Source organism: Nilaparvata lugens, chromosome 8 (assembly GCF_014356525.2).
Source record: "Nilaparvata lugens isolate BPH chromosome 8, ASM1435652v1, whole genome shotgun sequence".
Classification (NCBI taxonomy): domain Eukaryota; kingdom Metazoa; phylum Arthropoda; class Insecta; order Hemiptera; family Delphacidae; genus Nilaparvata; species Nilaparvata lugens.
In genome coordinates, this window is record NC_052511.1 from 49,552,349 (window position 1) to 49,570,595 (window position 18,247).

Genomic DNA, 18,247 nt, shown 5'->3' on the forward strand with positions numbered 1-18,247 from the left:
ATATGACTATTCAATGGGTAAAATATTCAAAGTTCCTACTTTAGGGAGTGTCTCACATCTTCGAGAAAACAGAAACAAAGTAGGACATTGTGATGGTCATGAACATGGGACGTTGTCACAGCATTGCGTTTACATTGCAGGCTGATACACAGGCAGTCGAGTCATAAATAAACATGACCTAATAAATTGTATTTTATTTGGTTCAAAGTAAAAGAAAATGTGTGGGAGTTCATGTTTGGCTTTTAAATGGCAATATGTTACTGCTGGCAAGCAGCTGGAGCAAATAATTGAAAATGCACGTCCACGATATAGAATCAATGTGTCTAAAAGCTACAAGTTTTGGTTGTACAATAAAAATTCTAACAAGTTTTTATCGAACGTCCAAAGTCTAACTACACACACATCAATTTTTGAATGAACAATTTTTTTTCGTCCTTATAAACTCTACCAGGAGCTTGACAAACTCATGATCACATCATATATATGTTTGTCAAATTTTGTTCAATTTAATCAAATTTATTAGGATGGCATAAAAAGTTCAAAAATTGATGGTGTGTTACTAGACTTAAGACTTATTCACACAACATATTCCCAAACTTTCATAATAATTTATTGGTCTAGTAGTTCTCAATCACATACAAACATTCATTTGTCTTTTTCTTTAGGGCTTTTTGTAATATAAATAGAAATACAAATCTCAGTACTCTTTTAAATATTTTATCACAACATGATTCGTACATTAAATGCCATTTTCAAGTCTGAAACATTCAGATTCATTTTCAAACTTGAAAATGGTATTTAATATCTGAATCATGTTGTGATAAAATAATTTAAAAGGGTACTGAGTTTGTATTTCAATCTATATTTAAACATTCATTTATATTTTTCATTTTTATATTTTATCCAAGTGTATTATAATTATTGTGTGATTAAAAAAAAGTGATAGATTTTATAAATTAAATAGTAAGCACTATTATTCACATTAGTCCAATCATATTTTCTTATGACTCTCAATCTATTTCTTGAATATTCCAATGCTGTCTGCTGTACATTATAATTTTTATAACTTTAGTCGAGTCAGATCTGTAATGCAGGATAGTTGGGCGAGAGGGGAGGAGGAAGAGAGGAGGAGGCGAAGGAGAAGGTAGAAGAGGGAGAGGAGGAGTAGAGAGGAGGGGGAATAGTTGGAGGAGGAGGAAGAGTAGGGTGAGGAGGAGGAGGAAGAGAGGGTGGGGGGAAGGAGGGGTTGATGAGGAGGTGAAGGAGGAGTAGTTGGGGGAGGAGGAGGAGAGGAGTAGGTGGAGGGTTGAGGAGGTGATGGAGGAGGTCAAGGAGGAGAAGGAGAGGAGGAGGAGGAGGAGGCTTGAGTTACTATTCATCTCAAGTTATAAACACTTCAAAGACTTCATATAGAATATTTATATATGGTTTAGTTATAATAAAGGTTTGTGTTAGACGGATATGAAGTTGACCACTATGGCCGGGGTTTATTGTCTGTTTGCGACTCCGCAGCCTGTGCGCCGCTGAAATATCTGCTGGATAAAATTGCAATTGTAGAGCCATGGCTATGTCTCCTAAATGTCAAGTACACTTTCTCTATGCGTAACTGGAACGCCGGAAATTAAAATATTATTCTTTCGAGTTTGTTGTTGAAGTTCTTGCACGTTTAATGTTACGTTTTTCAGTTCTTCTTTGAGACGTGCGTTTTCTTCTTTCACAGCTTCGACGGTTTTACAAGTTTTATCGCATTTTTCTTCAACGTTTTTGAATTGTTCCTTGATCTGGTTCCACATTTCGTTGTTTTTATCCCATTTACTGTTCGTCTCTTTCCTAACTCCGTGATTGCTTCTAATATGTTTCATTCGAAATTCACGATCTTCCGTTTTGTTATTACCGGAACTCGTAGATGATGTAGAACATTTTTCACACTTCCATATTTTATTTCGTTTTCCAACTCCATGTCCGACACAGTTCTGGTGGAAAGCAGCTTGACACTCATGACACTTCACACAATCTCTATTGATTTCTGCCTTGCACAAGTCACACTCCATAATCACTTTACCGATATTCACAAAAAATACAGTTTAAGCAGAAAAACTATTAACTCGTGAGAGGTTAGAAAAACAATATAACTGTAAGCTGGCTGGCCGGCCCGAACTCGTTACTCAGAGCACGATAAGAAAGCCGTCCGATTGCATCGACTGCCCGATCGGAATTGTTAAAGTTGGTGTCGTGTGAACAGAGGTTTGAGCAAACTTGGCTCAAAGCCTTATTGTAATAAACCACTATCACAATAAACCTCGGTTTAGGACTATGATTTGAAATCCTATGTGATATGAATTTGGATTTAACCTACCACATTGTGATGTATTATTATTTTGAAATTGATCAGCTGACTAGTAGTTCAATGAACAGTAGACCTCGTGCAGTTCAAAACTCTTGTAATACTGTCCATCAGAGTGAATTATGTCCTGTCCTTACGTGTCCGTGTCCGTGTAGTTATATAATAATTATAGTTTTACAATTAAAAAGGAAAACAGAAGAAAATAATACGAACTTAATTAAATTTCTCAACGATTCAGTATAACTAATAAGATTAGAAGAGAACAGTATTTTAGTTAGATTCAGGTAAGTTAGTGAAGGGGTATGAAAATATGTTTTATACAAAGAAATAAGAAACAGTTGAAAGAAGAAGAGTTGGTAGAGCTCAAAAATAATAATTTAATCATCAATTGAGCAGCATAATTTTTCACAAGATTTTTTTCACCAAGAAGTCTTTTTCTATTGCATGGAACATGGCAATTTTTCAAATTGCTGAAATCTGGCATGAATATTATTATTTAGAATTCCATATAATAAATTAAATGCTCTTAAGCTGCGTTTACACCAAAGTTATTAACAATATCTTGATAACTTAATCCTTATAGATTTCATCAGATTGAACATAACTTATCATAGTTACACATGATGATCATATGAGTTTGTCAAGTTCCGTTCAATCTAATAGAATCTATAAGGATTGAGTTATTAGCATTTTGTAACAACTTTGGTATAAACGTGGCTTAAAGGATTTTCTGGTTTTTAAGTCTTGGACTTCAAATGTTGACCTCGAAGTTTCAGTGGAAAAGGATATTGGACAAAATGTTTCATACTTTTTCAAATAAGATAACACAATAACCTTCCTGAATTTATTAAAATCAATAAGAAGTCCTGAAGTCGGATAAAGAATATTATTTGCTAGTAGCAGTCACCGTGTCGAACTTAATATCTCTGCAAAATTTCATGACCATTGGTCGAACGGTCTAGGAGGAGTATCCCAACAAATAATAACAATTTCATGTATAAGAGCTTTGCTCACCTTCGGCTCGCTCAGAAATTAGAAATTGAAAATAAAAATTTACATGGATAAGGCGGAGCACCTGCAATTCTTAAGGTGCGTACAGATATACGCGCAGCGAACATGAGCAATTCACTTTTAATCAGCTAATAATAATAATAATGTCGAGTTACCTGGCTGGCTCAGGTCTGGTGACAGAGTTTTCAGGTCGCAACTGATCAATTTCAGGGCCTCTGACATGACCTAACGACTGCTTTTTAGGCAGCCGGGACCGATGACTTAACGTGTCCATCCGAAACAGCTGATGCCAAGCTTTTTATATCTGTATCTTTCTGTTTCTGTGAAAATACAGATATAGTCAGCTGATTAAAAGTGAATTGTTCATGTTCGCGGCGCGTATATCTGTACGCACCTTCACAGATATGGCACTTGTGGCAGGTGATGATCTTACCAATGTCAATTTATATTATGAGCTTGATCAAAATTGTTGGAGTGGTTTTTGAGAAAACCGCGGTTTTTTATATAATTTTGATAGAACTTTGAATCGCAACTATTATAAATGCTGAATAAATGCTATATTTTGATGTTGATTCATCTGAATGCAGGTACTGCTGGTGGCGGACATACAGAGATTTTTACAAGTGCATCCTTCTTCTTTCTCCATTCCTCAACATTGTCACCAACTGTCGGCTTTCTTTCTACAAAATTCTTGGGAACCCTTCTATTGAAAATCATTGAAATAATGTAGACTGTTTCAAATAGAAAAATATCAGCTATGGTACATTAGTATATGGTTGGTTGGATTCAGAGACAGAATTCTTTCAGACGTATGCCCCTTATTAGCGTCTGTGCTCATATTGTTGCATTAGTGCGCCAAAAGTCATCTTTATCGTTGTGGACACTGACGAATTTATTAACCTGCTTGGCCTTCCCCAACACTGTCCACAAGACAACACTGATTAGCATGACCATGCTCGTAGCACGGAGTGCCCTTTCTACTTTTTTGTTTGAAGAGTAGGGTATTCATTTCGGCGCCATTCGCTCTATGTCTGCTTCTCTTTATTCGAGACCATGACATGTGACTTGTATCTCCATTATGGCATTTGTTTTTGACATCTTCACCCATCGACTAGCCGTCTCACGTCAGCCTATATATATATATATATATATATATATATATAATAGCCCACTTTCGATGTATATATTATGTTTCAACTATTCAGTTATTAAACCACGTGAAAAAACTCATTCCTGGTGAATTTCTCAATCGATATTATTATGAAGAAAATTTTCTGCAGTCAATATTATATTTCACTCACACTCATTTATAGAAGTACAGATAATTGTAATAATAAGCATATTTTAATACTCTGTTTAGAGGTAGATGATATTCTTCAATGTTGAATAGTCATAATGCTATATTATAATGCTGTAATTAAGCCTATTGAAGAATACAAGATTACAGACACTATTGGTCAGTGTGAAGTTAGCAGAACATTTGTCAGAAGTAGCCTACATTAGAAAACGATAGTTCTGGATGCAGACACAATAGTTCTATAGTTCCTGAGATATGAGCAATAGTTCCATTGATATATGGAAAAAATTTTTTTGAAAGAATGCACTGCCAACTTCTAATAAAACCTATTCACCTCAGCAGTACACGTAGAAACGCTTTCATGACTGTTACAATAGGAGATATGAATGTATAAGAAGCCACTTACATGACTGGTGGGTTCCAATCTATTAGTCTATACCCTATTATAAGCTAAAATCTTATCTATTATAAGCTAAACTAACGATCTATACAGTTTTCAACCAATTCCATTGATTAATATGGTCTGTGGCTGGGGTGTGAAGTTGGCCCGGACGAAAATTTAAACTTCCAAATTTGATATTTAGAAACCTAAATAAATGTCAAATTTGTCAAAACAAACCTAAACTAACGCTAAACTAACGATCTAGACTATTTTCAACTAGAACTGAAGCCAGAATTGTTTTCATTGATTCACACTTTTTTCCAATCTGGACGTAGTGGAGCTGGCCTGCCAAATTTGAAAACTTTTAAAGTCTCTCACGGTTGAATTTTTTGAGACAAATTATGAGAATAGTATAGGAATGGGCTCCATCGAATGAGACCAATATGAAAATATTCAATATCACTTTATTCATGAATCTATAAAAGATATTAAATACTTCACACAGACACATAAATACATAATGCAGAATTCAAATAAAGTTCAGCATGATAATACAATTCAATAATTTGATAGTAGATGGTAAGGGAAAAAACCACTGGCGTGAGATGACTCTTGATCGCCAGTGTGAGTAGGAAAAAAATCTAATTCTCTGAAATATCTTATACTAAACTACGGAACTCTCTTCCTTATTCATATTTTATACAGTGTATACAGGATATAGAACACATTATTCCATGGGAAATCGGATAAGAGAATAAGAAGTAATTTTGTCAATAACTTTACTATAGATAGTTACTATAATGACTCAATTTTTCCATTTTCTAGCGTTTTACTTGAAAAAGTGAGTAATTTTCGGTTAAATTTTGCATTTGAGTAAAACATCACGTTCAATAAATGACTCACATCTCTATTCAAACAGTTGAAAATGTTGTCTGGTAGTCTACACTATTTTTAGTTGTAATCCTCGCCTGATAATTTTGAAAGCTTGTAGAACTTCTTGATCTGACGGATTCTTCTCTTCAGATTCGTCACAGTCATCATCATCATCATCAGCTCTAAGAATTGAAATGTGTGACAAAAGCAGAAGGATGGGAAAGTCCTGTCTACCTGCCTGTTCTACGAATGACAGGTTTTTGAAATTCTATTTCCAGTAACTTGCATTCAATTTCCAACATTGTTTTCAAACTCTATTCACTGTTTACCATCCTATCTTCTCCCTACCTGAACTTGTCATTATTTTTAGTTTATTGACCTTTCTGCTGAAACTAAACAATTCTGACTGTTGGCTTCTTATTCACACTACATTTTGTATGTTGAAGTGAAGAGAGATAACTTTGTAGTTGAGAGGTACAAAATTCGTTATAGAAGAAAATAAGGAGCCAAAATTCTGAAATGTCATGGGACAAGGTAAAATATTTGTTGCTTAGAAGAATTTATTAAGTGGTGGCTTGTTATAGAGAGGCTCGACTGTATAGCAATTTGAATATAGTGTGCTTGTATAAACTGTATAGCAATAGGCCTATATAGATGTAGTAAATAATATATAATAAACAATATATAGGAACATAATTGACCGAGCAAAGTGAGGTCTAAGATTTAAGTCGACGGTTTTGCATTTCTCTTTATGTTTATAATTATGTTCCGCATTTACGGCGAAACGCGGTAATAGATTTTCATGAAATTTGACAGGTACCTTTTCAAGTTGTGGGTCAACGTATATACAAGGCTTTTGGAAATTTTGCATTTCAAGGATAATATAAATGGAATAGGCGCATCCTTCATACACCAATATTAGAGTAAAAATCACACTAGAATATTATTCATCATAGATCAGCTTTCGAGAGGATATAAATTGCATGCAATGACGCAAGCAATCTAATATATCAATGTAAATTGAAGAAAAACAACTGTTGTTCGATTATATCATCGATTAAATCTTCGTTGAATAAATGAATAAACGTAGGATCTCATAGGCCAGCTCAGAAAATTATGAGCTGCATAATCACGTCTCCGTGGTTGGGAACCCACCTGAAATTTCGATCCTAGCATAAGTAAAACTGCAGGTCTATCAATTGACTGAGCGAAGTGAGGTCTAAGATTCAAGTCGACGGTTTGGCATTTCTCTTTATGTTTAAATGTTCATATGTTGCGCATTTACGACGAAACTCGGTAATAGATTTTCATGCAATTTGACAGATATTCCTTTTCAAATTGTGCGTCGACGTATATACAAGTTTTTGGAAATTTCAAGGATAAATAAAAGGAAAAGGAGCCTCCTTCGTACGCCAATATATTAGAGTAAAAATCAGACTATAGAAATTTCATCATAAATCAGCTGTTGAGTGGATTATAATATAAATTGCATGCCATGACGCATATCTCAATGTAACTTGGGAAAGAAATCATCAGCTGTGTAGACTATTGATTGCATGCCTCATTGAATGCAATTTTTATGCACTATTAAATGAATTATTGATTGCGTGCAATAACGCATGCAATTAAACTAAAATACCATAGTATTGGCTCTCAAATTTTCTCTGCTTTGAACTCGGGCTGTCCTGTTGCCAGTATGTCTTGAAGGAGATTAGCTTTTGATGTTAGCATTTTTGATTTGATACACCCAACCGCCATTAGCCGTTTCACACGATATTTACACCGATCTGCCGACACGACACAACAGGATAGAATTTACTCTGATGGACAGTATATGAGGAGGCTGCGGTTTATAAACTGTGCGAGGTCTACTGTTCACAGAACTACTAGTATTATACTTCGGTCAAACCAAGTCTACACATAAATAACATAACATAATATATGTTAACATAATAGGTTCTTGTTGATCGTTGCTCATGCTTGAGAATATTAGCAATTTTTGTAAATTCGATTGATCGATCCAGCGCATGTGCATTACTTCAAAGTATTAGCAATTATTTTAAGTTTAGGTTTCTCTGAACCACGCAGCGTTATTGTGGGTTCTGTCAACCGTGATACGCGAAAATCACGCGTGTGTGATAAAAAAGTGGGTGTTTTCTCTGACAGCAACCTCGCAGCGCGCGATTATATTTTCAGTCATAGGCAACATAGATGTCCAACATGTTGCTGTAGCTAATGATCTATTAATGAATTTTGTAAATGAAAACTCATTGAACTTTTTATTGACTGGGGATAAGAAGGGTTTTCTATAATTGTGATTACCAGCATCTGTTTGATAAAGATACCAAGTTTAGGGAATATTTTAGGCTTTCAATACATTTTGTTTTATGAGGTACTGTTCTGTGAATAGTAGACCTCGCGCAGTTATAAACCACAGCCTCCTCTAATACTGTCCATCAGAGTAAATTCTGTCCTGTGCTGTTGTGTCAGTGGCATATCCAGGGGGGATATGAGGATGTATCCCCCCCCCCCACCAGCGAAATGAGACCTACATTTATTTCGTGGCCCATTCAGCAACTACTTAGTTAGCTTTCTTTATATTGTATGAGTCGAACAAATATCTAGGAGATGAGAGAATAGCACAATGATAATTATGAAATTATAAGCTAGACAGTGAATGGTCTAGTATATATATGGACTGAGATAGCATGAAAATAAAAAGATAGCACTTTAAAGTGAGTCAATTTGTTACTTTTCACCATCTATTATATTGAAGAAATTCAATGTAGCTTATATTTTTTCAGAGTTGATCATAGTTTATTGAGTTTCAAGTATGTGGTTGAGAAGACAAGTATGGCCACCTATAGTAGTTCATATCCTTAAACAATGCACCAGCAGCTTCTTCTACCCTTAAAATTTCCCGGTTATGATAAATGGGGGTAGCCTAATTTCCATCGTTAACAGGGGAGATACATCCCTGAATATTTGGGAAAATTGTTTATTCCTCTCCCTAGAAAAAATTCAAGTTCAAGAACTGAAGTAAAAATTATGAAAAATTGATCAAAACAGTTGATGAAAAGTATCTAATTATGATTTTGGTATTATTTTGCTTACTTTCTGTTTTATTATTTTATACTTTTGTTTATAAAATTATGTATTCTCTTTATTCGTTTTGAATATGTATTTGTTGTATGGCAAATAAATGATTTGATTTGAATCAAGTTGAAACCTATTAGCATTATTATTTTTTGGAACAATTGAATTACTAGTAAAATTCTTGAGTGCGCGACGCAGAGGGAATTACAGAGATTGCGCGCGTGAAGTCAGAGAAAACACTTCCCTACAATAGCTGCAGCAGACTTTTGCGTGATTACGTCAAGAGAAACCTAGGCTTTAAAAATGTAGTGGCTAGTCGCGCATGTAAATTCTATTGGTCGATCCAGCGCACGCGCATTACTTCAAAGTATTAGCAATTTTGAAATGTAATGGCTAGTCGCGCGTGTAAATTCTATTGGTCGATCCAGCGCATGCGCATTACTTCAAAGTATTCATAGTGGAATTGTGGAACGCTAGGACTTCAAGGCCATCTCTGTTTACTGTCGATCGGCTCTCCCATCGAACAGTTGGGGTTCCCCCAATACCTATTACATGCTGCGCTTCCTAACAAGATGGCGGATTTTGGCGTCAGGTTATAGCCAAGTTTCCTTACTGTATGTCTAATGTGACAGTACCACCACACACGATACGTATCAACACACTATGATACTATCTTTATATAAAAGCGAAATGGCACTCACTCTCTGACTGACGACTCACATCACTCGCACTAAAAATCTACCGGACCAAAAACGTTCATTTGGTAGGTATGTTCATTGGCCCTTTAGGGCGCACTAAGAACGGATTTGGAAAAATTCCAAAGATATGCCCAAAATATGCGTTTTTTCCAGCGTTTTCTGAGCTTTACGAGAACTAATGAACAGAAAAGTCAAATTTAGTAAGCACTCAGCTAGTGTTAATGTTGTGTTAGAAGGAATTTGAAATAACACCAAAGATACGCCCAAATTAGCGGTTTTTTTGCGTTTTCTTAGTTCTTTCATCAAGTAATAGACAGAAAATGTTTACATTATGCAGGCGAGCGAAGCGAGCCCGCTGATCTCATTTTTGGACGATCCAGTCGGGGTCCTGCTAGACGGATATGGCGAGCAAAGCGAGCCTGACGCTAGTCATGATAATTCTCTATGGTACTACATGAGGTTACTCACTGTGTTAGCAAATAGTAACAGTTTGACGCAATACATGGGGCGGACGTAGCAAATGTGGGTTCTGCATATCCATGCCAGCCGCAGATCTGTGATAGCATTTGACGGCTCTTGCTCGATCACATATCAGCTTTTCGCGCCATTTTTCTCCTGGTACAAAGATGGGTCAGTTTCGAGGATATGTATCAGGTTTTCATGTTCTCGCCTGGAAAATTCATCCAAAATTCAAATTCAAATTCATTTATTTTCCATAAAATAATACAGATTGATAAAATAAATATTCTAACTTACAAAATGGCACTACGGCAAAGAACATCTTGTGCGCCGGCAGTGAGTTCGAACAACTAGTACAGCAAACATGTCAATAGAAAGAAAAAGAGCATATTCAAACCACTAGAATAAATAAAATTATGGAAACCAGGTCACATCTCAATACTTACAAACGATAAGACAAAAGTAACAAAATCGCAAGCAAGTGACAAACTCAAAAAGACCAATTCAAGGAAGCCATGACAATAATATTTTTTAAAATTTATAACATAGGAATGAAACACTACATAATGGATATAGATAATTTGAAATAAACTAAATAAAAATAATAAAATAATTTAAAATTAGACTAACTTCAGATATTTTTACAGGAGAAAATCAGAGATTTACCATCTTACTCTCATGAATCATTCTCGATCTCTCATTAATCATTCTCTCATAAATTGTGTTTAAAAATAAGTTTTCTTAATTTTAAACTTTATAAAATAGAAATTCAGGAAGTGAAAGTGCAAATTTTTAGTGAGAAAACATGAAGAGCCCAATATATAACCTATAAACTTGAGTGTTGATAGGAAATGACATTGGGTAATACGGCAAGGCAGAACATCCGAAAGGATCTCTCTGCCGATAAAAGCCATATGAATAAATAAATAAATAATTCTCTCATAAATTCATCTATAAAAATAGACTAGTAGTTCTATGAAAAGTAGATCTCACGCAGTTTTCTCATCCACAAGTATCTGATGTCACCTGTTTGAAATGTTAACAAACTCAGTTCACGTTTGAATTTGTATTCCATATGATATAATTCATCCAGTTCCGTGATAATCTTTCCATCAGATAAAAATTAATTTTTTACAATCAAAAATTATTATAACTTCTTCAGCATTATTTAGTTCATTTGATTATTTTTGATCACCTATTAGATTAGTTTTTTCAAATGTGAGAATATTGATACTAATGGGCACGCATAATAATACCATGACTGCAAAACAAAATATTGAAACCAAAGACCTTAGAACCCGCCGCAAAGTAGACACACGCTAATCCACGAAAAGCAACCCACGCCGTGGGATGTTTTGTAAACTATTGCTATAGAATTATTCATAATCAATCAGCTGACAAGTGGTGATTATTCATTGCATGTATTACACAGATGTATGGAGAAGCCTTGCAATGGTTTACAAAACATCCCACGGCGTGGGTTGCTTTTCGTGGATTAGCGTGGGTCTACTTTGCGGCGGGCCTAAAGATGCATACCTCTTCAAGGTCTTTGATTGAAACTATAGACCTTATAGAAATAGACACAGCATCTCCAGACATCTGTGTAATTAACTTGTCAGCTGATTGATTATGAATAATTCTATAGTCCGATTAATCCTATCTTCAGAGTAGATGATATATATATATATATATATATATATATATATAGTGATATCGGAGTATGGAGGAGTTCCTTTACTTTCATATTATCCTTAAAATGCAAAATTTCAAAAAACCGTTTGTATACATCGACGCGCAGTTGAAAAAGGATATTCCTGTCAATCTCATCGAATTCTATCAACACGCGTTTGGCCGTAATTGCGTTACATACATACAGACAAACAAAAGAAAATCCGAGTTAAACATAGACCTCACTAAGTTCGGTCAAGAATTACCTATTCATCTTCTATAAAATAAGATAGATAGATAGATATATTTATTGATAATGTTACTAGGATATTGCCTATGGTAACATTTACAAAATTGACAATAAAATTAAATCAAACTTATGAGATAAATAATAATTATTTAACAGTTCTGCACTAGTATTGATCAATTACAAATATCGAAGAAAATAATATAGTATATATTAAGCTTTAAACAATATATCTGAGTTCTATCAGTTGATTAGGTTAGCACAAGTTTAAGAACTTATCTATACTATAATAAAGGAAAGAACTGGCTCATACACGTACGGGATAGGAAAATATTATGTTTGACGCATCATCACGTCTAAACTACTAGACTGATCAACTTGAAATTTTGCATATAGATTCTTAATTAACCAAGGATGGTTCTAGGCCTATTTCAAACTCTTCAAGATTCCACTTGGTCAAGTTTTCAGTTTGTCAAGTTTTAAAATAGACCCTTGCGGAGCACGGGTTACCTGATAGTAACTTTATAATTGAGAGGAAATCTTCATGAGAAACAAGTTGAAGAAAGCTTTCTTCGAGATGCTTTTCAATGATTCTAATCGCAAAGTCATCAACTCAACTAAATTCATAATTTGCTCAAGAAATGCAATCACTATTAATATTCATGATTTCACTTTTCATTTAATATTGATGCAGTGATTATCTTTATCAGATGAAAGCATATTTCTCCCAAGTCTATTATGATGTTCTTAGAGCATATAGTGAGGTCCACTTTATAATGGCAGTGTTTGATTAGCAATGGTATTGCTATCCTTGTCTATCATTCGACAAAGCGGATAGCACTATCTCTTTCTCGCTTTTGTTGCCAGATCGTCTTTCAACAATTTAGAATTGATAATTAATTAACAAAATATTTCATCTTAATTATGAGATTATTCAAAATATAATTTCTTGCTCAATAAAATATAATTGATTATTTTAAACGAGAATGAGCAGTTAATATTACATCAATAAACCTGTATCAGCTAACATCTATAGAAGGAATTGACAAGACAGAGATTCGGCAACGTTGTTCTGCTATCTTTCTTCACTGCCATTATAAGGTGGACCTCACTATAGTGATAAAAAGTACGGTATAAAATAGTGCCAAGTTTTTAGGCAAAATACTGACATGGAGATCAGTAGACATCTACTTCAATATAAAATAAGAGTATTGTATTGAGAACATAACGATGGAGAAAAGATAGCATAAGAAGATATCCCGCCATGGTTTGTAGAATTCAAAGTTTTGAAGTTTAGTATAAAATTATGGAGATGCGTATCAAGTTGAGATTTTACTGTATCATATTGTGTTGATACTGTATCATGTGTGTTGTGATACTGTATCATTTATGGTGATACCATAGAGAAAAGATAGCTTAAATAGATATCCTATGGTTTGAAAATTCATTCAATGTTTGGGAGTATTGTATCAAATTATGGTGATGTGTATCAAGTTGAGATTATACTGTATCATTTATGGTGATACCATGGAGAAAAGATAGCTTAAGAAGATATGCCATGGTATAGGACGTTTATGTTCCGAATTTCAAGCCGATTACTGTCGACTACTGTCTATTATTACTGTTTTGTTGGGGTGAGAGTGTAAGAACGGCACAATATGAGAGACTACCAGCATCTCATAGCTTCACGAAAAACAACTACTAGGACTATCGGCTTGAGTTAACAGTAAAATTTGCAACATAAACGCCTTATACCATGGCATATCTTCTTATGCTATCTTTTCTCTATTGTATAACCATAAATGATACAATATCACCACAAAATGATACTGTATCACCAAAAATGTTACTGTATCACCACATATGATACAGTATCACTACATACGATACAGTATAACGGTACAGTAAAACAGTGTAACACAACTTGATACACAAGATCATAATTTTATACAAAACTTCCAAACTGAATGAATTTTACAAACCATGGGATATCTTGTTAGGCTATCTTTTTTCTATGATATAACTGAAAAATGAGTTCGGAATCTGTAATGTAAAACGAATCTATTACAACCTATTGAAGGAAGAAACCCATATTTATGATAATGCTATCATAGCCACGTCTAATACAAGGCTCCGGCCTACGATATTGCAACGTCGCAGTGCAGGCCTAGAATCTAATACATGATTGGTGAAAAAGATCAGATGGTATTTTTAAAAATCTTTTTCACCAATCATGTATTAGATTCTAGACCTACACTGCGACGTTGCAATATCGTACGCCGCGACCTGTTATTAGAGGTGGCTTTGATGCTATGTATAAAAATAGAGAACTCATCAAAATATTACTCCACTTTTGAAAAGACTTATAGACCCCAACAACTGATTCATTTCTTATGCTAATGTTTGAAGGAAAAGTTGCATGAATTCATGCCATATTGCATGCAACAGTGATTGCTTTAACAAGCCTCCTAGTTTGCTACATCATGTGAGACGATTTTGATCGCATATCTTATCGAATGTAGAAACTGTGAATTGTAAGAAAATGTCTGAATAGGCAAGCAACTAGAAACGAAAGTAAAGTTGTTAACAATCTGAAAGAAAGCATTTTTTCTCTTGTAATTTTGTGAGGTGAATGTATACCTGGCCTGTTTAATATGTTGATTGATTTTCCAGTTAAAGAGTTTTCATTTATTTTAAATTTACTGGATGAATCAATTTAGTATACATAATAGGATAATTTGAAGGAGACAAAGTTATCTGTTGTCTCCTTGAATAAATAATAATAATAATATTCGTATGGCTTTTATTGGTGGGGAGATCCTGACGGAAGTTCCACCTCGCCTGAATATATCATTTGAGCCGTCAATGAGCCTTACGACTGTCATACTTCAGCCGGGACCGACAATTTAAAGTGCCCATCCGATAACACGGGAGTGACCAGTTCAAAAACTTTTGGCTCTGAGTGGGTTTGAACCCGAGATCTGTAGGTTACTAAGCAAGCACTCTATCCACTAGACCACGGATCACTCCCTTGAATAAATAAATTAACAATACATAATATCAAGAAAAATTATAAGATGGGGGAATAATAACTAATAATTATAAATTCATATTCAATTGATACTATCTTGAACTCTACTGATACAAATGACTCATAAAGTTTCTAAATTCAATTGAAACTACCTTGATAAAATTTGTTGAATAGAAATAATTCTTGATATTATAGAATTCCTCCGTAATTGAAAAAACAGAGTTTTACTACAAAACTGCAGTCCTGTGTACAAATCTAATAAATGTGGACGCGACAAACATAAAACTGTGTTTTATCGAATTCTCTGTTTTGAAAAAACTGTGTTTTTTCGAATTCTCTGTTTTGAAAAAACTGTGTTTTTTCGAATTCTCTGTTTTGAAAAAACTGTGTTTTTTCGAATTCTCTGTTTCGAAAAAACTGTGTTTTTCGTAATTGACTGATCCAATTCAATTGAATAAGACTTCTTGGACTCATCTGATAATAATTTTGCTCAAAGTTTTTTTTCAAATCTAACTCTTATGCTCAAGTTTGTGTAACTGTTTACGTTAAGTTACAAAATATGAATGAAATTCAAATCCAAATGTCAACCATTTTATTTATTCAGAATGGATGGTTAACGTAACATTTTTATTAGGTACTAACGGGTAACCCGTGCTCCGCAGGGATCTAATTGAAAACTTGACAAACTGAAAACTTCTATTGAAACCTTGAAGAATTTAAAATAGACCTATAACCATCCTCGGTAAATTAAGAATCTATGTGCTAAGTTTCAAGTTAATCAGTCCAGTTGTTCAGACCTGATGAAGCGTCATTCGTGAATTTCTATCCCGTACTCTTTCTATTACGCCAACTCTTTCTTTTATTCCAAATCTTTTATTATATTATAGATAAGAATTACTTATGAAAATGCGTTTCCCAAGAAACAACATACAATACAGTCAGTATGCTAAGTTGAAAATAACGGAGTAAGTCCCGGTTGCACAAAAGCCGGTTAAATTTTAACCTTGATTAATTCCACGAGAACCAATCAGAAAAGCCGTTTCAAAAACGCCTTCTCTGATTGGTTCTCATGGAATTAATCATGGTTAAAATTTAAGCAAATTAAAAACCGGGTCTAAGTTTATAACAATTCAGTAGATCTCTTTAATTGTTAATAAGTCATTTCCTAGTCTCATATTGAATCTAAATAATTTTCTCCTTTCCTTTTCAGGTTTTTATGAATCCACGTGATTAAATATTTACATAATTCATTCATCTATAGGCCTATATTATAATGTACGATAACTTACATTGTCCTTTTCTTTTCATGTTTTTTATAAATCCATGAGTGATTAAATATTTACATTATTCATTCATTCATATAATGTATGATAACTTACATTTCTATCTCACTGAGTGGACACATTTCTTGACAACTTCCATAAACAAACGGTCGATTTAGTGGTTCATTCCCAATTGAATGTCCATCCTGAAATTGAATGTAGAAGATGAATTGAAAATAAGATACTGTTTGAAAATAAATATAAATGATACCATAATTTGAAGTGATAGGTTTTTATCACTTTCAACTCTAATAATCCTTTTATTTTTCTTACTAGACTACAGTGCATTACAAAATAATTATCTGAAAGACATTTCAAGTGGTACCTACTAGTTTTACAATAAATAAATTATATTTTTGACAAAATCTCAGTGTTTTCATTAATAGAATACTAGAATACAGCGCATTACGAAAAAATTATCTAAAAAACATTTCAAGTGTCTAAATTTATACTTTGTAGTGGTAAAGTCATAGATAAGAGATAGCATAATATGAAGATATCCCACGGTATAGGGCGTTTATGTTCAAATTTTTAATCTTAACTCAATCTGATAGTCCTGGTACTCCTTTTTTGTAAAGTTATGTGACGCTGGTAGTCTCTCTTACTGTGCCGTTCTCACACTCTCATCCGGCCAAAACAGTGATAATAGACAGTAGTCGGCAGTAATCGGCTTCAAATTTTAAACATAAACTACCTATACCATGGAATATCTTCTTTGCTATTTTTCTCTCTATGGTATAGTTCAGTCAAATAGTCGCTTTTCAGTGGAGAGCCCCGAAAGAATTTTTCTCGATGGTTTACTCTCTTAGTAAGAGAGTCTCTCTCTCACAGTAAGAGAGACTACCAGCGTCACATAATTTTACAAAAAATCTGGTGTGGCGCACTCACACAACTTTCCTTGCCGTTATGAAAATTGATCACCTGACGGTAGTGTTCCCGCGCATCTCAAGTCAACTATTCAAAGATTTGAGCCAGCTGGTGACAGGGCAATAACGCTGGAGACACACATGAGGTCTGCTATCTCTTCATGGTGAATGATTTTTTAATAGAATCAACAATAATTTGCAATAATTTAATAATCACATTTTCTCGAATTTAAAGCTTATTTCCAATTTTAGGTGAAAATGTTACTGAACATTAATTGTAGAGATTTTCATGCTCAATCTACTACCCTTGATTTTTTTTGTTTAAATAATATCTGAAGCCTGATAATCGGGAATCTAAAATCGAACTTTGCATTGATGGGGCGGAGCTCCTGAAATTTTTACAGATATGGGACTTGTGGCAGTTGATAGAGCTTATCGATGACTATTTTAGGTATGAATTTGATCAAAATCGTTGGAGCCGTTTCTGAGAAAATCACGAAAAACCCTGTTTTTGACAACATTTTCGCCATTTTAGCCGCCATCTTGAATTGCATTTGATCGAAATTGTTCGTGTCGGATCCTTACAGTGGGAGGACCTTAAGTTCCAAATTTCAAGTCATTCCGTTAATTGGGAGATGAGATATCGTGTACACAGACGCACATACACTCATACACACACACACACACACCACACACACACACACACACACACACACACACACACACACACACACATACATACAGACCAATACCCAAAAACCACTTTTTTGGACACTCAGGGGACCTTGAAACGTATAGAAATTTAGAAATTGGGGTACCTTAATTTTTTTCGGAAAGCAATACTTTCCTTACCTATGGTAATAGGGCAAGGAAAGTAAAAAAGAAGTACCAGGACTATCAGATTAAGTTGATATTGAAAATTTGAACTGTAATTCTGTATTGTGTATTTTTTA

The 18,247-nt window shown here is 34.3% G+C and overlaps 1 protein-coding gene across 1 annotated transcript in view; it reads right to left on the reverse strand.

The window, feature by feature from the left end:
• The window catches only part of LOC111048691, a 43,011-nt gene that overhangs the window by 18,202 nt on the left and 6,562 nt on the right, over positions 1 to 18,247 (reverse strand). The window contains exons 3-4 of the mRNA XM_039434998.1: positions 16,486 to 16,574; positions 10,170 to 10,371 (exon numbers count right to left, since the gene is read on the reverse strand). Coding sequence (XP_039290932.1) covers positions 10,170 to 10,267 — 98 coding nt within the window. The 5' untranslated portion in view covers positions 10,268 to 10,371; positions 16,486 to 16,574. The remainder of the gene's footprint in view (positions 1 to 10,169; positions 10,372 to 16,485; positions 16,575 to 18,247) is intronic.